Here is a 23,676-nt window from a genome sequence, read left to right as displayed (position 1 = left end):
ATTTTTCGGGTATACCCCCCCGTATCGAATTTTTTCACCAAAAATTGATTTTTTTTGAAATCAAAAACTAAGTATACCAGCATCTTATTCTGATCATCTGGATTACGAAAACACCGGGTTATAACAGGATCCGAGCAGAACTAAGGGAATGAGAGCACTTTGAAAATCCTGAAAAAGTCGTTTTCGACCTCCGTTTTTGAGGCAAAAAATGGGCATCAAAAATGCCATATCTCTGCTATCGTAAAAACTACAACATTGCGGATGGTCTCGTTGGATTCAGAATGACGAAACTAAGACAAAACTGTTGGAATTTTCCCGATAGCTCCCATAGAAGCCGAGATATCGACCTTCAAAGTTTGGAATTTTTCATTTTTCGGGTATACCCCCCCGTATCGAATTTTTTCACCAAAAATTGATTTTTTTTGAAATCAAACTAAGTATACCAGCGTCTTATTCTGATCATCTAGATTACGAAAACACCGAGTTATAACAGGATTCGAGTAGAACTAAGGGAATGAGAGCACTTTGAAAATCCTAAAAAAGTCGTTTTCGACCTCCGTTTTTGAGGCAAAAAATGGGCATCAAAAATGCCATATCTCTGCTATCGTAAAAACTACAACATTGCGGATGGTCTCGTTGGAATCAGAATGACGAAACTAAGACAAAACCGTTGGAATTTTCCCGATAGCTCCCATAGAAGCCGAGATATCGACCTTCAAAGTTTGGAATTTTTCATTTTTCGGGTATACCCCCCCGTATCGAATTTTTTCACCAAAAATTTATTTTTTTCGAAATCAAACTAAGTATACCAGCGTCTTATTCTGATCATCTAGATTACGAAAACACCGGGTTATGACAGGATCCGAGCAGAACTAAGGGAATGAGAGCACTTTGAAAATCCTGAAAAAGTCGTTTTCGACGTCCGTTTTTGAGGCCAAAAATGGGCATCAAAAATGCCATATCTCTGCTATCGTAAAAGCTACAACATTGCAGATGGTCTCGTTGGATTCAGAATGACGAAACTAAGACAAAACCGTTGGAATTTTCCCGATAGCTCCCATAGAAGCCGAGATATCGACCTTCAAAGTTTGGAATTTTTCATTTTTCGGGTATACCCCCCCGTATCGAATTTTTTCACCAAAAATTGATTTTTTTTGAAATCAAACTAAGTATACCAGCATTTTATTCTGATCATCTAGATTACGAAAACACCGAGTTATAACAGGATCCGAGCAGAACTAAGGGAATGAGAGCACTTTGAAAATCCTGAAAAAGTCGTTTTCGACCTCCGTTTTTGAGGCAAAAAATGGGCATCAAAAATGCTATATATCTGCTATCGTAAAAGCTACAACATTGCGGATGGTCTCGTTGGATTCAGAATGACGAAACTAAGACAAAACCGTTGGAATTTTCCCGATAGCTCCCATAGAAGCCGAGATATCGACCTTCAAAGTTTGGAATTTTTCATTTTTCGGATATACCCCCCCGTATCGAATTTTTTCACCAAAAATTGATTTTTTTCGAAATCAAACTAAGTATACCAGCGTCTTATTCTGATCATCTAGATTACGAAAACACCGGGTTATGACAGGATCCGAGCAGAACTAAGGGAATGAGAGCACTTTGAAAATCCTGAAAAAGTCGTTTTCGACGTCCGTTTTTGAGGCCAAAAATGGGCATCAAAAATGCCATATCTCTGCTATCGTAAAAGCTACAACATTGCGGATGGTCTCGTAGGAATCAGAATGACGAAACTAAGACAAAACCGTTGGAATTTTCCCGATAGCTCCCATAGAAGCCGAGATATCGACCTTCAAAGTTTGGAATTTTTCATTTTTCGGGTATACCCCCCCGTATCGAATTTTTTCACCAAAAATTGATTTTTTTTGAAATCAAACTAAGTATACCAGCATCTTATTCTGATCATCTAGATTACGAAAACACCGAGTTATAACAGGATTCGAGTAGAACTAAGGGAATGAGAGCACTTTGAAAATCCTAAAAAAGTCGTTTTCGACGTCCGTTTTTGAGGCCAAAAATGGGCATCAAAAATGCTATATCTCAGCTATCGTAAAAGCTACGACCTTGCGGATGGTCTCGTTGGATTCAGAATGACGAAACTAAGACAAAACCGTTGGAATTTTCCCGATAGCTCCCATAGAAGCCGAGATATCGACCTTCAAAGTTTGGAATTTTTCATTTTTCGGGTATACCCCCCCGTATCGAATTTTTTCACCAAAAATTGATTTTTTTTGAAATCAAACTAAGTATACCAGCATCTTATTCTGATCATCTAGATTACGAAAACACCGAGTTATAACAGGATTCGAGCAGAACTAAGGGAATGAGAGCACTTTGAAAATCCTGAAAAAGTCGTTTTCGACGTCCGTTTTTGAGGCCAAAAATGGGCGTCAAAAATGTCATATCTCTGCTATCGTAAAAGCTACAACATTGCGGATGGTCTCGTTGGATTCAGAATGACGAAACTAAGACAAAACCGTTGGAATTTTCCCGATAGCTCCCATAGAAGCCGAGATATCGACCTTCAAAGTTTGGAATTTTTCATTTTTCGGGTATACCCCCCCGTATCAAATTTTTTCACCAAAAATTGATTTTTTTCGAAATCAAACTAAGTATACAAGCGTCTTACTCTGATCATCTAGATTACGAAAACACCGGGTTATGACAGGATCCGAGCAGAACTAAGGGAATGAGAGCACTTTGAAAATCCTGAAAAAGTCGTTTTCGACGTCCGTTTTTGAGGCCAAAAATGGGCATCAAAAATGCCATATCTCGGCTATCGTAACAGCTATGACCTTGCAGATGGTCTCGTTGTCGATTATTTAAGCTTTATAAAATATACATTTTTAAAGGCAGTAAATAATAAATACCTAAAATCGGGTCTTCTTATTGATTATATTATAAATACTCTTTAAAGAGATACACAAAATAAAAAAAATCTACTGACTATTGATGAGGTTGGTTGTACAAAATTTACTTCAAATAGCCTAATGTAATATCAAACTATATAGATTTCAACTGTGAAAGACTGTGGTAATACTATTCGAAAATATTCTATGACAAGCCTAGATCTATCCAAGTTTTCAACTTTTTTACTTAATCGTGCAATAAAAATTAAACAATTTTTAACCAAAACATTTGCATAAATGTTTTATTATACCAATAACCATTCAAAATTCAATATTTGCATAATTAAATATTACTGTCCAATTAAAATAAAATTTCACAATTTACAACTAACAAAGGCAAACGAGTCTATTTTGCAATAAAATTGCACTTGATCTTGAAACGTAGAGACATACAATACTGGTTTAAAAATAAATGGGCAGAACTACATCGTAACCATGGCAAAGAACTTTAATCTACTTCGGTATGTTATTATTGTTTTAGCATTGCCGGAGGTGTTCTAGACATTCGATTTGAAAAGTTCCTGTTTAACCGGTACCCGAAAAATTTAATCTTGTCATGACGTAATAGTATGGGTTGGTTGTTCATGTGGTACTATTCTATTGAATATTATAGTTGCTAAAAAATTAATTTAACTTTGTTCGTTTTGTTGTTAGTGGACTTTGAATAAATGAATAAAATATTTACATCACATGTTTTTTTTCAGATGATAATCAGTTCAATTTGTTCAGGTGGTGAAGAAATATATAAGAGAACAATGGTATAAATTATATAAGCCTATTATTAAGAAATTGTCGTTCTAGGGAAATACATTTTAAGCTTAACGTAAAGTTTTTCCAATTTAGAGTTTGATCCAAAAATTCAAGCAAACTGTCTAATATATATCTAATGCTTAAGCCTTTTGACAAACTCAAATAAGTCACTTCCAAGGCAATATTGCTATTATAGGCGCTGTCTGAAAATCAAAATATAAATTAGGATTTGTCATGGAACTAGGCCTTACTATGGCTCTACACAAGAAAAAAAAACAATGCAATTAAGCTTTTTGATACAGAAATTGAAGTCTAAAAGTACCACTATAGTGGTAATTGTAAGGCAGTGTACCGCCACACGGGCTGTTCGTTTCCTAAATTACTGCCACAATTTCTCTGAAATAAATTACATATGACCACATGAAACGTGACAATCAACTACCATGCACTTATTTTCACCTATCATAGGCAATTGTAATCAACTACAGTCTAAGGGCAAATACTGTATAATCTTGATAATATCCATTCCTTCTTTAAACATACTGCGTTATTTTAATACTTTTACACTTAGAACCCTTTACTCAAACGTGATGTATTTAAGTTGATCAAGATACTCCAAGGATCTTAAAGCGTTCATTCACAGTAACTTGTTTCGGCTTTAACACGTAACGCCTCAGTAAACGTATTATCAATGGTCTAATAGAAAATCCAATGACGAGGATGACCGTGGAAAAAAAAAACAGGCCGCTTTAATCGAAAACTTATGAATTAAAGTAGAAAATACACGAACATGCATGAAATTACTTTTGTCGTTACTCGGTACCGCTTACTTCGCGTTCCTTTTTTGTCGTTTAGTTTACTAAGAATGACTTGGTTGAACAAGTTTGAACCATAATTTGTGCATCAACAAATGGGGTAAATGTGAAAATAATAACTCAAGGAAAATATTATTTTCGAGTGAGTTTTAACTCACTCCTCTTTTCAATGTATAAAAGAAGCGATATATTTTGTCATTTGATAAGCTGTTTGTAGCATTTGCCTATATGCTCACTAAAATTTTAATTAAAAAAGAATTTCAATCATATCCATTTAAATTATGCATAAATATTGCGTTTATTTTCTTCTAGGTTCAATTTGAATTATAATTGTTTGTGTTTTTTTATCTTAACTTCTCTATATATCTAAAATATATCTAGTAAGCAATAATATTATTATTAAAAAACAAATATATATAGGTTAATCTAATATTCGTAAAAAAAAGTTTATATTTATTTATTTATTTATTTACAGTCAAGGCTTTCTAACAGACAGGCACAGCTGTCCAATAATAAGAAAGCACGTTATATCACAAATACAAATTAGTAAACAAGTTCTATATAATAATAATTACAACTACAGAGAATTAATTCTTAAAATTACATCACAATCTAGAAAGAATTACTTATGTAGTTTAATCAGGAAGCCGTCTTAGGTGTCGTTTAAAGGCATCAAAGCTCAAAAAAAATAAGTCAATATTAGGAAGGTTTAACTCCAAACTATTATACATACGGGTACATCTAATAATTGGAGAATTCGATAAGTAATTGGAAAAATACCTGGATACTACAAAAGTTTGTCTATTACGAAGGATGTAAGGATTGATGTTAAAATTGAGTTTCTCTAAAACAGATGAAGAATCAATAAAGTTGTTTACGGCCTTGTATATAAATATTAAATCAAAATTTCTTCTTCGGACCTCCAAAGATTGCATATTATAAAATTTTAAATTATCATCATAACTAAAGAAATGCCGTCGTCTGTTAAACCTATAATTTAAAGTGTTAACAAATTTGCGCTGCACACTCTCTAGTCGGCCAATATAATTGGCGTACATTGGATTCCAAACTGTTGTTGCGTATTCCAGTACAGGTCTTACTATACTATTGAATAAAATTGTTAAGGAATTTATGTTGCTAAATCCTTTTGTTGCTCGAAAAACAAATCCAAGATTTTTAAGAGCCTTTTGTACAATATTTTCAAGATGCTTTTCAAACAAAAGCCTAGGATCCAATGTCACCCCAAGATCCTTAATATAATCCAAATATTTAAGCTTAACATTATTTAGGTAAAGATCACATTTAACTTGCAGAGGAACAGGCCTTTTAGAGAACAAAATACAATTACATTTATCCAAATTGACAAAAAGTCTATTCAAAGTACAGTAATTCATAAAATTAGATAAATCGTACTGTAAAGTAAAGTAATTAGCAGCCGAATTAATAGTTTTTGAGATTTTAAGATCATCTGCGTATAAAGCATAGCTACTATGTGAAAAACATTGCTCTATATCATATAGGAAAATGATAAACAGCAGAGGACCCAAGTGTGACCCCTGAGGCACACCTGAAGTCACAGCTGTACTCTTCGATTTTTGGCCATTTACAACAACATACTGAGACCTTTCACTTAAGTAACTTTTAAAAATTTCAAACAAAGCCCCATGTACCCCGAAATTCTCAAGCTTTATTAAAAGAGTTGGGTAGTTCGCTCCCAAAATTATTTTATATAGAGACTTTATTAATGATTTATTTCTACACTCTCTATTTAATCGCTCGAAATTATATTGTTTATTAGCCTAAAGTTATTCAGTTTAAATTTGTAAAAGGCATGGTGGTTACATTCAAATAATTATTAAAAATCTCAATCTACTGAGAACTGGGAAAATCATGAACGTAAAAGAAAACCTTAAAAAAAAACTTGACAATCCTTAATTCCATATGGGTATTGCTATAACATGTGACTTAGTGTGGTTTTAGGCAAGGTTTTAGTACATCTGTTGCTTTAGTGGACATTGTTGATGACATTTACATTATGGTATCTTTACCACAGATCATTAAATATATACAGCATTGATTCTCTTAGACTATTCAGTGCCAGTGCAGTTTGTAAAGGGTGTCCCAATAGGAATGCATCTCAAAAAAAAAACTGAAAAGAATAATGTAAACAGTTTGCGATTAGTAGCCATAGAACGATATACGGTCGAACAACGAATTATTATTGTTAAAACACACTACAAATATGGAGAATGTTTTGCGGAAACAGTTCATAAATTGCGGGGCATTTTTGGTCAATACGATGCACCAAATCACACGACCGTCTAAAGACTAATTGATAAATTTGAACAAAATGGTTCTGTCGTGGATGTAAAAACACCACAGCATAGCCGTTCTGTTGAAAATATTGCCGCAGTGCGTGAAAGTGTTGGCGAGAATCCGGGAACATCTATCCGTCATCGGGCACAGCAGTTGCACATTTCGAAGAGCACTACCCACCGAATTCTAACAAAAGATCTTCATTTACATGCCTATAAGATTCAATTGAACCAAGAATTAAAAGCAGAGGACCATGCGACGCGCCGTACATTTGCTTGTTGGGTATTGCAAAAACAACAAATGGATGTCGATTTTTCGAAAAAAATGTTGTTTACCGATAAGGCACACTTTCACCTTAATGGCTTTGTTAATAAACAAAATTGCCGAATTTGGGGCGAAGAAAATCCTAGAGTTATTCATGAGAAGAAAATGCATCCATTAAGAGTCACTGTTTGGTGCGGACTTTGGACAGGTGGAGTAATTGGACCATACTTCTTAGAGGACGAGGCTGAAAATGTAGTTACCGTGAACAGCGAACGCTATCATAATATGCTCACTGAGTTTTTATGGCCTCAATTGGATGGTATGGATAAGGGCGGTATGTGGTACCTACAGGATGGTGCGACATGTCACACTACACGTGAAGCAATTCAATTGTTGCAAAGAAAGTTTTCCGGTCGTGTCATTTGACGGAATGGAGATTTAACGCCTTGTGACTTTTTTCTTTGGGATTTTTTGAAATCCCTCGTATACGCTAATAACCCAACAACAATTCTACGTGTAGCTCTGCGGATCACTCTACTAGTAATTGTACATCTAATGGGCTTAAATATAATTATTGCTTAAATAGAAACGTATCATCCATTTTTCTCTAAGAGACCAAACAAAATCAAAACAAAGGTAAGAACACAAAGCCACGGTCCCATCAAATCCATATATAATTTAAAAATTAAATGGATTTATTTAAAAATTATATGGATTTGATGAGACCGTGACTTTGTGTTCTTATCTTTGTTTTGTAATTATTGCTTAAATGCTAACAATAGGTCAAATTTGTCATTTGGTATCTGTCATTCTGTTTTCTATATTGAGAAATATGCAGTTTTCCAAAGAGCCTTAAATATCGAGATTTTATCTATCTCCCTTGTTTACTTGTAACAGATGAAAATTGAAATAAAAAAATTCACAATGTGCTCTTTTTACAAAAAACCACAAAATACCTGTTCATACTTCACATACTATTAAAAATCTTAGATGGGTGTTTTGCAAAAACCAGCTTTTATTATGCTCCATGATATATGTACAGCTATTGATTATTAGACATTAGCCCAAAAAATTTAATTTCCATAGCATAGTGCTACCGTTTACCTATAAAAGAATTAAACTACTTTATTCATTAGTTTCTGGTCTAATCATTTAAAAATACCAACAATTGATAGAACAAAATAAAAAATCCATCATCATTTCAATTAATAATTTATATTTTATTTGTATGTGCTTGTGTCCTATTAATTTTACTTTTTTTAAAGTAGATGTACATAGATGTAAATTAGATTTTAGCTGTATTATAGATGGAACTAATTTAAGCTATATTTCGACATGCCTTCAAAAAGAGAAAATTCAACAAATGTATATACGTTAGTTTTAGTGGCTAACAAAATTGCATTAAGTGTATTAAGATTTTTTGCCTTTTTATTTTCCAAATTTTAATGTTAAGCATATGTAGAAATATTTCTTTAACTCTCCCTATGCAGGACGTAGAAGCAAGAAAGCTTATGCCTAATCTGTATTTTCGAAGTTTGAACCATAAGGTGTACATCAACAAATGAGGTAAATGTAAAAATAAAAACAAATGGAGAATATTTTTTTTGAGTGAATTTAACTCACTCCTCTTTTCAATGTATAAAAGAAGGGATATATTTTCTCATTTGATAAGCTATTTGTATCATTTACCTATATGTAAACTAAAATTTCAATTGAAAACGAATTTCAATAATATCCAATTAAGTTATGCATAAATATTGCATTTATTTTATTCTAGATGATTCAGTTTTTTTCACTTTATATTGAATATTAAGAATTGAAAAGAAAACTAAAAGAGCAACACAACTAGAGAATCAGCGGATATCATTTTAGTCTAAAAAAGTTTCACACCCCATTAAGTGAATAATGGTAACATTCTAAGTAACGTATCACTTACTTCTTTCTTATGATTAGAAAATTTCCTTTATCAAATAGATATTTAAAATATGTTTAAAAAAATACCTTGTCATTTAAAATGGCTCATAAGTACCTATTTAAATTTAGGTGCGTTCTAGATGCTCGCCTATGGAACATCAACACTAGGATATTTACGTGGATTATAGGATATCTGACATGACAATTTCATCTTGTGATGAACATCCCATTTATAGACACGCTAAATTTCACACTCATTTTCACTTAAATAACAAAGTATCAATGTTGGAAATAGTCTTATATCTTTTAAAGCATCTTCTTTTCATTATAGATCAGTCTGCTTCTAGTTTCGGAACAGTAGTTAATTTTTCTGTTTTTAACATCATAGGAAAATATTTAAAAAAGAAGCAAGCAATGTAAGTGTTACTTAAGAAATCAAAAAATAACACTCTCACTCTAAATCACAATTTTAGTAAGACTTTTTGGTAATTTTGATGTAATCCTCTATAAATTATTTGCAAAAGTCATCTGTGACAAAACCTCCCTAAATCTGTTTCATGTGTCCGGTGTATTTATTCCAATATCTTGATATGCCTCAAATAAAGGATTATCTCAATCAGGCTCTCGCTCTTGTTGTTCTTCACTTTTCAAAGTCTTAATATTAATAGAAACTTTGACAAAAACAAAAATTGACACCTTCATATTACTGACTCTGAAGTAAATCTTTCCCTTTTGCCTATGAATTTCGTATATTTATCATTTAATAAAAACTCTATCTGTTATTGAACCAGATCACAATCATTATTTTACAACACCTAAATCATTAAATAAATAAGAAGTAGGAAGTCAAACGATAATTACTCTTACACGTTACGTACATGATTATGATTAAATATTTTGTGCATCATAATACTTTTCAAGGTTATTACCATAAATAAAAACATGTTTTTTTTTTAAGACAAGGTTTTCGGTTTTTGGCTGTTTCAATCAATCGAGGCTATTCAAGATCATTACTATAGGTGTTAAGTTTAATTCGGGTAATTTACACATCCATATCTTAAATTGATTAATTGTTGTTTGTTCATGTAGACTGAACTAAAGGTTAATTTATTATGCATGAAAATTAATTATATATTTCTTACAATATATGGAAATTTACAGTTACCTATCCTAAAAAAATCCTAATTATTCAAATCAAAACTAAATTTGGTAATAATGTTAACAAGGCTAAGAAACTGCTCTCATTGCTCTGACAGAAGTATCTGATATAATACGATACGAAGCTATTAAAATGTAAAACTGGGGTATAATAAATTCCTTTCTTATTACAAAAATTATACGGTAAGTAAGATCATCCTCCGACAAGCAGCTCAGTCGACGTATATTTTTAAAATTATTAATTCAGAAGGACGTCAGGTCGTTCAAAGCCTACTCTTGTGCCATTTTTCTTCGGCTTAAGATAATGTGCAGTCTCTTAATTAGTCGGGTAAGAAATTAGCGAGGTATTATGTCAAATTAATGTCCGCTAGTTCCACTTTTCCGATTAAGTTAATTCATTTATATCAAATTGTTCTAATATACATAGATATAAGTTATAAATGGTATTTCATCGAAGTACCAGTATTGTGCTTTCTTGTGGGTCAAAATACGTTTATTTAGAGGATATTATCCATTTTCATTTATATATCTTGGACATATGATGCTTGTTTCGTATTTACTAAAGAAACTTGACTGGAAATTAAAAACTTAAGGTGAAACTCAACCGGTTTTTCCTTTGCTTTAGATAAAAATCATCACATCCATAAAAATGAAATTTGTCAATCTACTTTTGGCCACCAGTGTATATATATATATATACAGTTTAATAAATTTCCCTTGACCATATACGGTTGATAAATATACCAAAACTTTATTAAAAAATCGTTAAATGAATATATATTTAACGATAATAATATATGTGTTGCTTGGGTATTACCTAATTTGAAATCAGAACATTTTGGTCTATAAAGTGAAGAGTTAGGTAAATATGCACCTAAGTTTTAATATTCAAATGACCTCTGCACTCGCTGTTTCATTAAAAACTAAATTTAAAAAGAGAACTTTTAAGAAGGTCCTAATATCTGTTAGAGCCCATCTAAATGGACATGAGTTGTCCATTTGACACCGTTGAAAAAAGGTGTTAATCACTTTTAAACTCAACTCTTCAGTTGCTTGGAGACCTTTGGCATTCCTACAGACTATATTTGACAGTGGATCTTGCAACGAGAAAGAATTCCTGCCTTAACAATATATTTACAATTTTTTAAGATCCATTGATCTGCACGATCTTTCAGGCCATAGTGGTATAATATCTCATTTTAATTTAGTGTGTATATAGACAAAGAAAATTAAGAACTTTTTGAGTTAATTGTTAAAATCATGTTCAAAAAATGATTTAATAGAGTAAAAGGCTTCTTTAAGTAGAACTCCTTTACAGTGATTACGAAAACTTTTTATATTCTTTTTGATATTTTACATGGAGTCCCTTTTATGCAATGTATAAAAACACCATTGAAAAAATAAAAAGATAAGTTTTTGAGGTACTTTTATTATAAAAAATATACTGTACACTATTTTGATCTTCCATAGTAATTTTATTCAACGAGTTTTAATTTGACAGTGAAAAAAGAAGAAAAATGACAAAAGCAGTATTTTTGTATAAATTGCCTCTATATTGTTTAACATTTAAACTTTGGAGTTCTCTCTTAACGACAAGGCCTTCGAGATTCCCAGACCATAAACTAATCTTGGCTCCAATTAACTTGTTGTACAGAATGTGTTCGTTAGTTAATAAGGAGAGGTAAGAGAAATAGATATATTTGACATTTTGCTCAAAAGCCTTAAGTATGTTGTATCTTAATTTTTGTTATATATTTTGTAAGTCAGTTCAATAAATTTAATGTAAAAAAAATGTATTAAAAACACTGTTATTAGAAATGATTTAAGAATATAATATGTAGGAGTAAAAGGAAAATATACCTTTTTGCATTTGATTGTGCTCGTTCATCTTCGACTCATAGCCTTGTTTTCCCATACCCATGGTATTTCGGGTCCAGTTGGGGTAGTCATCCTTTCCATGTTGTCCACACTGAAACAAAAAAAATATATCATTTAGACAAGAAAAAAATTATTTTAATTCTTTCTTGCTCTACAATTTATTATACGCTTTCAAAAATATATTTAACATAATTTCCATTACTTATATTATTTAATTAAAAAATTCACTCATATACTGTGATGTTGCCTAAGAACATATCGACCAATCGAAAAAGACAAACACAGAAGCGCTTTTTTTCCATCCCCGTTTTGCCTTCGAGCAAAGCCTGGATTTTAATAAATTTCTCCTTAAAAAATTCATATCGACGATCAAAAGCAGGAAAAAAAAATCAACACCAGGCAGCCTGGGCAGAGCTGGGGAAAAAACATAAGGCGGGCATGAAAAAGTGTCTGTCGGGGGGGAGGGGTGGAAAGTCGTCAGTGTGCGGGGTCGAAGCGACGTCAGGGGTGAGGTAGACTCGCGACCTTGTCGTTGCCATGCCTACGAGACAACGCTTATCCCCCCCGCCCCACCCTTCGCCTCTTGCCGGGCCTCTTTGCCTTTATTAGTCGACATACCGAGCGGTTAATATCTGGATATTTTTGGGAAATTGTTTTTTAATTAGTCTTTTGATTAATGGAGTAAATAGGCCTATTTTATTAATTTAGTAGGGTCAAAGTACAGGTGGCAAATGAAATTATCAAAAGCGACTTAGTATTAAGGGTTATATTGGTGAGTTCTTGGATATTATTAAGAGTTATATCCAAAAACCAATTTCTTTTTTAAATACTTTTAATTTAAAACAAATAGTAGAGAGTCCTATTAGAATTCGTGCAGGATCAAGAACTTTAATAGATTGGATTGTTGTTCCTAAATATTGTGATATTTATGTGCAAAAGGTAAAAAATATAGAAAATGTGTCTGATCACTATCTTATACAATGTACATTAGATATAACTAGAAAAGAAAATAACAAACTTACAATAAATTAAAAAGAACTGAAAAACTACTTTTTAATTACCACCTTAATAACGCACCTTTCGATCAAATTCTGTACTTAAATTCTATAAATGAAAGGATCCAATGTTTGAGCCCTATAATTTTGTCTATATTTGATGCTGTAGCTCCTTTAAAATTGGTTCTTATAAGAAAGCAAAAACCTCCATGGAAGACAGATGATATCGAAAGATTAATACAGGTAAAAGAAAAAGCATATACACGTTCTAAGACTTCTGGTTATTAGACCCATTGGGACTACTACAAACAGTTGAGAATTTTTACTAATAACGCAATATCACAAGAAAAAAAATGTTTTTTACAATTTTGTGCAAGGTCAAATAAGAGTTTGATTTGGAAACGTCTCAGGTGCCTTGATATCGTAAATAATTCAAGGAATTCTAAGTTGATACCTGAAAATCTAGATAAGGAAATCAACAACTATTTTATGCAATGTACGGGATCTGCATCGCAAGTAGACCAGGACCTGTTATCTTTTTACCAGCACATCTTAAAGGCTAATTTTAATGAGCTTTTTTGCTTTCGCACGGTAATATGTTGAAGAGGTTGACAGTCAATTATTTAGCATAACCTCTTTAGCATTTGGCAATGACGCAATTAATCTTGAAATGCTAACTCTGTGCTGTCCCAGGATTCTTCCATACCTTGCTCATTTAATTAATACCTGTTTATTGGAATCAGTATTTTCCACAAACTGGAAAATAGCCGAAGTGCTACCATTACCAAAGAAAGCTATACCTGAGGAATATAGCGATCTAAGGCCCATTAGTATTTTGCCATGTCTATCTAGGGTTTTGGAAAGGATTATGGTTTAGGGAGCATTACCCGAACACCAGTCAGGATTTAGGTCAGGATACAGCTGTGTTTCAGCGTTCGCAAATATAACAGATAATATTTTTAGGGAAAATGATGCTGGAAAAGCTACTGCGTTTATTCTTCTTGACTACTCTAAAGCATTTGATACGATCAACCATGAACTTTTATTTGACATCTTGTATTACATAGGTTTTTCCCTATTTGCGATAATGAGCTATTTAGATAAGAGATTCCAGTTCGTACAAACATAAACGGGGCAATCTGAGTCCAACAAGGATCAATTTTGTCACCAATTTTGTTTTCAATATATAAATGCAACTTATCTAAATCTTTAAATAATAGCAAAGCAGATCAGTATGCTGATGACACGCAGGTTAGGCATTCCTGAATGTTAGTAAAAGAAGCAATAGAAACGGAGTTGGAAAAATTGGTAAACTTTTCTCAAAAGAACAATTTCAAAATTAATCCCAAAAAATTGGTAATAATGTATTTCGGAAAAGGAAAATCGGAATTCAAAAACCAAGTGAATATAATAATTCAGAGAAATTTGCTACCATCTTCAGCTTGTACTAAAAACTTAGGTCTTATAAACGACATAGAACTAAGATTTTAAGATCACATTAGCTTCAATATAAGAAAAGCCTACGCGTCATTAAAACTTCTCCACCCGCATAGGCATTTACTGCCAATGCGGCAAAAAATTGAGCTGACAGATAGTTTGATTTTGGGCTACTTTAACTACTGTGATGTCATATATGGGCCATGTTTAGAACTGGATTAGCAAGATAGGATATAGAAAGTCCAGAAATCGTGTCTTAGGTTTATTTTTGGAATAAAGAAGTATCAACCAGTAACATATAAACTACAGGTGGAAAAATGGTTGAATATGAAAAAGAGAAGAGACTTGCACTGTTTAAATTTTTTCTCTCTTTAAATTAAAACTCCTCCATATCTTGCTAAAAAAATTACATATTGAATGGATATTTACAACCTAAATCTCAGATTTAAAGGGTTAATAACTCCTCCTCAGTATATCACTACTATGTTCTAACGAAGCTTCTATAATGTCTTTCGCTTTTACAAGGGAATACCTGACCAGTTTAAATCATCAAACATTACAAACATTTTAAACGAAAAATTAAGTCATATTTGCTAAATCAGAATGTCTAACAAATCTTCTTTGAGATCATAGTCTTATTATTGCCAACTATTGTAATGTATTTTTAATCTTGGTTCATTTTAATACATTACTTTGTGTGAGTAATATTTTATTAAAATAAGGTAAAATATTGTATGTTATTTTAAACCTTTTATTAATCGGTGCTGGACTCAATCAATTTTAAATTACCTTCCAGCTCCTTTCTTCCATTAATGTAAATAGCAATAAGACATGTCACTCAACATTATCAATTACCCTAGATTCTACATTGTACTAATGCAAATAAAATATATTATTATTAACTATTATTTATATTATTATTAATTATTATATATATTATATTATATATTATATTATTAATTATTCTATATTATGATAACTTAAAAATCGAAAAATCACCATCATTTGAACTATGCAGAAATGCACCCAAGACGTTCAATTTTCGAAGGGCCAATTTTTCTTTGTTATACGATTCAATATTGCATGCAAATTGGGAACAATTGTTTAAGTGTTTGGGTGTCAACGAAGCCTGTGACCATTTATATAACTCTCTTAACATTATGTTTCAGAACACTGTACCTTTGAGGAAGGATCGAAGGCGTCGGTATCCTCCCTGGTTTACCTCAGAGATCATACAGTTAATTAAAAGTAAAGAATCAGCCCACAAGAATTATAAAAGATATAATACAATCTACCATTATGATAAATTTAAAAACATACGAACTACTCTCAAAACATTAAAAACAAATGCATATAATAACTATTTACGTAATATAGAAACGAATATTTGCAGGGATAGTTCTGAGTTTTGGAGGTACATTCAAATGAGGAAGGGCGATTCTAGAATACCGGGTATTATAAGGGATGGTGCCGATGAGTTTTCGAATCCACAATCGATAGTTGATGCTTTCGCCAATTTTTTTCAGAGTGTTTACATTGAGTCTGACGCTAACAACTTTACTTCATCTACACTAAAACATTGTCAAAGTGATGTAACTTTAAATTATTTAAATGAGTCTGATATTATTGAAGCCTCCAAAAAACTTAAAAACAAGTCAACTTGCGGTACAGACTTTATTCCGAGCTTTATAGTGAAAGACTGTATTGCGGCATTGGCGAAACCATTGACTTACATTTTTAACCTCTGCATACGCACAGGTATATTTCCTTCTTGCTGGAAGATAGCGCGAGTCATACCAATCTTTAAAAAGGGCGATAAGTCGGAGCTTCGAAATTATAGACCTATATCTATTTTATGCAATTTTTCCAAGCTCTTTGAAATTTGTATTCATAAACAACTGTACAATCAAGTTAAATCTTTCATCTCTATCGATCAGCACGGGTTTGTGGAGCAGAGATCATGTGTTACAAACCTGAGCTGTCTTTCTGAATATGTGTGTCAGGCGCTTAATGCTAGAGGTCAGGTAGATGTCCTTTACATGGACTTTCAGAAGGCGTTTGATCAGGTAGATCTCAGAATTTTATTAAAAAAACTGGATTATCTGGGCTGTTCCACAGGTCTGTTAAGTTTTCTTTCCTCGTATCTCAATGGTCGTAGGCAGTTTGTCGAGATCGACGGCTTTCGTTCTTCTCAATATATAGTGAAATCTGGAGTTCCCCAGGGAGCAAATTTGGGTCCTTTGTTGTTTATATTGTTTATTAACGATCTCGCATTAATCATCTCTTGTTATCAATTGCTTTTTGCCGACGATCTGAAAATTTACACTAAAATTAACTGTTTAGCCGACTGCCAACATCTTCAAGAAGTATTAAATAGTATTAATAGCTGGTGTCAGAATAACAGACTTTTTCTTAATGTATCAAAATGTTTTCTTGTTTCTTATTGTAGAAATAAAACTTCTATACAATATGATTACCATATACAGAATCTTCCTTTAACAAGATGCCATGAAATCAAGGATTTGGGTGTAACGTTTGATGAAAATTTTGACTTTAAAAGCCACATTCAGAATATTGTACTATCATCATCCAGGTCTTTGGGGTTTATTATTAGAAATTGTCGAAATTTTAACGATACCAGCGTGGTACTATTATTATATCAATCTTTTGTATGCTCAAGACTCGAGTATGCGTCACTTATATGGCATCCAATATATGAAACTGAAATCAAAAACGTTGAATATATACAACGCAGGTTTATAAAGTATTTGCACTATATGGAAGATGGCGTTTATCCAGCCAGAGGCACTTGCCAAAATGTCATGCTTGGACGGTTCAATATGAAAACCTTACTCGATCGTCGTGTGACAACGGCTATAACTTTCTTATATAAGCTAGTAAACAACAAAATAGACTGCATTTCACTCCTAAATCAGATTTGGTACATTGTCCCAAGGATAAACTCCAGAAATTCTCGCACTTTTTATTGCAACAGAGCATTAAATAATATTTTCAAGAGAGCTCCGATTTTTTACATATGTAATTTGTTTAATACGCTTTGTAACTACAACATAGATCTATTTGTTGATACGCTATCTTCTGTGCTGAGGCTACTCAATCAATAACCTAGTTTTACAACCTGTAAGTACCTGTCTAATGCTGTTTGTTATTTAGAAGTGTGGCATAAAGGTATGTTGAGTTCTTTTTTTTTATTTTTCTTTTCTTTTTGTTTATTCTTTAAATTAGTTTTAACTGTTTTACTTTACTACTTTGTTTTTTTGAATTTAATTTTTATTCTGTTATTATTGTTTTGATTTGTATTTTTGTTCTGCACTTCCTGTAAGTGGGTGACCGTTGGAAATAAAGACTTATTTATTTATTTATTATTTATTATAAAGGACCTTTAATTACTATATCAATGGTACTTAACATTTATCAGTGTGATACAAATATAACCTGTGAGAAGATGTATTCAGCAGATTAGCTTATTAAAGCTTGGGTTACTTAAGAATCAGGTGAAGATAATACTGGATCTTAAATTATGGTCAGAAACGGTCAAATTTATTTTCCAAACCTGCAACGCCTGCAATCTATCAAGTTTCCACTTCTCAAAGGAGATAATCGGTAAGCAGGTTTAGAAGCCAAAAAATTATTGTGAACGATTTTTGATCCTAATATCCAGTCATGTCACGTCAGTATAAATATCTTTAATAAATTATCAGAGTTAGAGATAGTCCTTAATGAAGAATGATTATTTGACATTGTATGTATAAATAAACATTGGTTAAATACTGACCAATTTTCCTTATAATAATGCTTAAAGCGGCCTTCAACTTTTATAGATATCTCAGGATTCATGAGGGTTTGGCATTTTATTTAAAGTCCAACTTTAAAAATATTTACTTGAATGTCTCCAGGTTTTCTGCTAAACTTGACTGTGAAGTAGCATTTCATGACCAAGCGACTGAGCTTGGAGGTCTTTAGCATTCTTAAGGGCTACATTTGACTGATAGTGGATTTATTTACTAAAAATCTTTAAATAAATATATACTTAGCGATAATAATATATTAGGTATTGCTTTGTCAAGCAATGGAATTCTAAACTCACTGAAATCATTTTACTGGATATTTTAGGTGTGCAAGTAAAAAAATTGTTTTTAAACTATCAAAAATCAGTCAACAATCCGACTTTATCTTTGGTAAACAAGTCGATGTAAATTAGTTATTACTGATCATTTCTTTCGATTCAATAAAAATGGTTTATTCTATTGCAGAGAGAGTGGAAATTATTAAATTATACTTTATAAACAATCAATGTGCAAGACTAACGACAACTTTATTTAATAAGAGACATGCAGATAAACACGTACATCATAATTACATCCTAAAATTAGTGGCAAAATTTCGGGAAAGTGGTTCGGTGGCAAATAAAAAACGGAATATTGAAAATCCAGTGAGAAATGAGGCATTAGAGGTCGGTGTTCTCGGTAAAATTAGTGTGAATCCTACATTAAGTAGAGTAACGAGAGTTTCGCGGACCACTGTACAGAGAATTCTAAAACATAATAAATAAGGCACCCATATAACATTCAACTTATTTAAGAATTAAATGAAGATGGTAACGACCGCCGTTTATAGTTTTGTGATATAATGTCAGTACTAAATTCAAATAATCCCAACTATCTTTTAAATGTTTGCTCCTCAGACAATCAATGTTCATTTTTTCTCATCCAAGGTTCTACCATGAGGTTCATACTTAACACCCTCAAGAATTAAACGTTTAGGTAGGTCACATAAGAGGACCATTTTTCTTATTGCGAAATTCAAATGGAGATACGTACTTAGACCTTCTGGAGAATGCCATTAATCAAGCATTGATTGAAATGATGGAAAACGACCAACGCTACCATGAAGAAAATGCGATATTTCAGCAAGACTCCTTCCCATTATGTATTATCAGTACGGCAGTTTCTGGATGAAACGTTTACTGGTAGATGGATTGGCAGAAGGGGCGCTATTGAATGGCCCGCGAGATCACCCGATTTACTCTTGATTTCTTTTTATAGGGACATCTAAAATCGAAAATTTATGCCACACGACCTGAAACGTTAGAAGTTTTACGGAACCGCATCATTCATGAATGCTAACAAATAACACCTGATATTCTTCACAATGTCCGGGAACACTTTGAACAGTTTCTGTACTATTGTATGGAGGTAAACGGCGGACATTTTCAACATTTAATAAGATAATTCGTAAGTACTAATTAATAAAATTAAATTAGATTTATTTGGAACCCGCAGTTTAAATTTACAAAACAGAGCGCTATTGTAAATAAAATTAAATGCCCTTTCAAAAGATGTATCACAACACATACCTCCGCTAAGGAGTTGAAGTTGTGGGGTTAAAAATTTAAACAAAAAAATGGTTTTTCTAAAATCAAAAATTTAAGGGTGCGACCGTTTTGGTTTTGTAAATCAAGAACCTCTAAAAACTAGCGCTAAAAGTATTAAACAACGGTATTGTCCCAAAATCTTTAACAAGCTGTCATACTGTGAAACCTCAAGTTAGCAATTTTAATCTTGGCAATTTTAACTAGAATAAAGAGATCTTTAAGAAAGGCTCACTTCTATTTAAGATTTTGAGGGTTGTTGCAACCCCCGCCAAGGGGTTGAAAGTATTAAAAAAATTGTCTCCCTAAAATCAAAATCGACGTAGTAAACTATTTACACGTACCGGGTTTGTGCATTTTGATTAAATCCAAGTCAATTACAAAAAAAAATAACTATAACCTCTCTCGCTGTCTCGTCTTCCAAATGCATAAATCTTTTTAACGAAATCTCATTTACTGTTAATTTTTTTCTGATACTGTTACGAAAAAAAAGCAACTTTTGGTGGAAGCTTTTGCTTATTGCAATATACCCTAAGCTGTGCCCCAGCTTTGGGTCTATTAAGGAATTTATATAAACATTCCACCTTAAGAAATTTCTCGGTTACATTCAATTTTCTCCTTTTTCACTGATTCCTCTTAATTTATTACTTGCTTGCGTGCAAACATGCAAAAAAAGGTATTATTAACAGCATTTGATTACGCAATGATGTTTTCAAACAGAATTAAAGAAAGACAAACTTAAGGTGTAGGAAAGGATAACGAACAAAATTTTAAACTATAAGTTTATGAATGACGAATTACTAATTAATTTCCTCAGTTACTTCTACGAAGAAAAATACAATGGAAACTCTTTTTATCAACCAAGAAGAAATGAATATGATCAATTTTTGAGTAAGAAAAGTTCTCTTTTAATTCTTGAATCAATTTTTTTAACAACTGTCCGAAAAATCATTAAATAACATAAAATGCCCAAAAAAGGAATATGATCAATATTTAGTAACAGGAATAAATTTAATTGATTTTAAGTCCTCTCAAAAATCATCGAGAAACTGGTTAAAAAGCAACTTATGTCATATTTAGCTGAAAAGCAAATTATAAGATCGAAGCAATTTGGGTTTCAAAGTGCCAAGGGAACATCAGATGCAATCTTTTCATTCTTTGAGTCAGTGGTGATATTGCTGCAGCAGTGTATTGCGACTTGGCCAAAGCATTTGACTGTGTTAGTCACGAAATACTGCTGTGGAAGCTTGAGCGGTATGGATTCAGAGGTCTGGCTCTTCAGTGATTTGGGTCTTATTTGCATACTAGAATGCAGAGTGTTTCTGTGGATCGTGCCCTTTCAAGGGAGCAGCTTGTGACTCATGATATTCCTCAGGGTTCAGTTCTTGAGCCACTTCTATTCCTCATTTATATTAATGATATGGCCAATCTTAGGATCTCAGGTAAATTCATTCAGTTTTATGGCATGACACGAGTGCGATGAATCTAAATATCACAGTTAACAGAGATATTGTTGAAATCAATAAACTGTGTTTAAATATTTCAAAAACTAGTGTTATGAATTTTAAATGCAATTTAAATAATGTGTTTTTGGAAAATCACATTCTAAACAACTTAGACGAAAATAAATTTTTAGGTTTGTTTATTGATAATAAACTAAAATTTGAGGGCCATATCACGCAATTGTGTAAAAAAAAATCAGCAAATTGTTATGCTCTTAAAGTGGTCGCAGAAGAGGTTGATTTTGACATGGCGAGAAATGTTTAATTTTTTTTAATTGAGTCCCATTTAAGGTATGGTCTGTGTTTCTGGGGTGCATGCACACATTACTTATTTAATAGTGTTTTTGTTTTGCAAAAAAAAGCGATCCGACGTCTGTGTAATGTGAGTATGAGAGAGTCTTGCAAACCGCTATTTATCACTTATAAAATCCTAACCCTTCCTGCCTTATTTATATTGGAATCTGTTTGCCTCGTTCATAAGAAATTTAGAAATGTGAACACAACTTATAGGCATGAATATAGCAGTCGACGAGCTAATGATGTGCTCTTGCCTATGCCTACAAGTGCCTACACTGATCAAAAGAACTTTTATATTTGATGGTAAAAAACTGTATAATCATCTTCCTGCAGATTTGAAAGGTATAGGTAGCTAGAAACTTTTTAGAAAACGTGTTAAAAAACTCTTAGTTGCAAAGGGCTATTATGAAATAACTGAATTTTTGTCGCATAGATTTTAGTCATTTTTACCTTTTTCTTGCAGGACTTTAGGTATATTCTGTATATTTTTTAAACCATTTTTTTTTAGTTTTAGATTTAATTAAATTGTATATTTCGGGAGTGAATAATATCTGTTTGTGTTATACATATTGATACTCTTGACATTGCATTAGCTTTGTATGTTTTGGTTCAGAGTCTTGGAGGAGTATTTCTGAACAATGGGGATGTTGTTGGTTTTACCGGTATAGATAAACCATATTCATGGAAGCAGAATGCCTTTAGGATGATGAACTATAGCATGTTAAATAGCCTTTTTACATGTTTGTGTATATGTTTTTCTTTTTTACAGCTTTGTCAACAAATTTACTTATATGACAATAAAGCATATATTGATTGATTGATTGATTGATTTTCATTTCTCCAAGTTAAATTTATTTTTATTTCCAATTATACATTTTTTTAAATTTTTTTATAAAAGTGCCCCAAACCTTGTCGGACTGTTTTCGATAGGCCACCCTAAATAATTCTTATATTAAATTTAGATTTATATCGTTACGGAACCTTTAAAATCCCCAATGTTTCTAAAACTTTCAATTTTCCTAAAGCATGGGGGAATAGGAAAAGAGTCGAAGACAGGGCAATAAATCCACGAAGGTCAACGGCGAAACAATGAAGTCAGACCCTGAAAAAGTAGAGCGAAGTATATAAGATCGCGGCGTGCCCCTTTGCTTTTAGGGGAAGGCGATAAAAGCAAAATGGAAAAGCGACGTGGTTTCCAAGAATGAAATCAACTTAACCCTCCGGTAATTGGGCTAAAAGCTCGGTCATAAATTACTTGTTGCTGCACCGCTCGTTGTCGTAAGTTGTACGCTGCTACTGCTGGTCGCCGAGTTGTGAAATATTCAGTAGTAGTAGTAGAAGCCGTGAAAGTTATAGAGAGATGGATTACGTAATTATGATTCTTAGGATAGTCTCTATTCTCTGTTTATTATGTCTTATTATTTTATTTAATCTCATTCCACTTCTCATAATACTTAGTATCATACGTTAACGGAAACCGGAAATAATAATACCACTGTTTACTTTGGGTGACCACACACTATAGGTAAACACTTGACAAATATGGACCTAAACCACCAACCCCATTTTCTTAATTCATTAATTAGGAACAGTATTAGTTGAAAAAGGACCTGATTAGTTATGTATATGGATAGCTCAATAAATTAGGCAAGTTTGTTATTTGGTAAAAGATTGATTTTTCTACAATCAAGCAAGTTTTAACTTAAATAAATTTAATTTATTACAAAGGCACCTTCATAAACTATTTTCTCAGTCTTTCTTTAAAATCCTGCTAATCAAGTTTTTTTAAAATAAAAATCAGTATAAATCTTATAAAAAGAATAACCTAAAACTAAATCTAAACCCTTGTCCTATCTTAACATCTTGCAGTACAAAAGAAGAATTCAATATTACAGCCTCTCTGACTGGCCAAGACATAATTAAGCTACGTAAGTTAAGTATCCATGGCAATAATAGGGAGCTACCCTTCTCCATGTTGGTGCTGCTGCAAAATCAAATCTATAACTGGTCCAACTTCTTTTAACGCGG

At 32.4% G+C, this 23,676-nt stretch overlaps 1 protein-coding gene across 3 annotated transcripts in view; it reads right to left on the bottom strand.

Annotated features, from left to right (window-relative positions):
• Positions 1-23,676, bottom strand: part of LOC126738967 (zinc finger protein rotund) — a 539,771-nt gene that overhangs the window by 203,097 nt on the left and 312,998 nt on the right. For all 3 annotated transcript variants that reach the window (XM_050444475.1, XM_050444477.1, XM_050444473.1), the window contains exon 4: positions 12,008-12,116. In XM_050444475.1, coding sequence (XP_050300432.1) covers positions 12,008-12,116 — 109 coding nt within the window. The remainder of the gene's footprint in view (positions 1-12,007; positions 12,117-23,676) is intronic.

The sequence above is a fragment of the Anthonomus grandis genome, chromosome 7, assembly GCF_022605725.1.
Source record: "Anthonomus grandis grandis chromosome 7, icAntGran1.3, whole genome shotgun sequence".
In the NCBI taxonomy this organism is placed as follows: Eukaryota; Metazoa; Arthropoda; class Insecta; order Coleoptera; family Curculionidae; genus Anthonomus; species Anthonomus grandis.
This window is presented reverse-complemented; position numbering and strand designations above follow the sequence as displayed.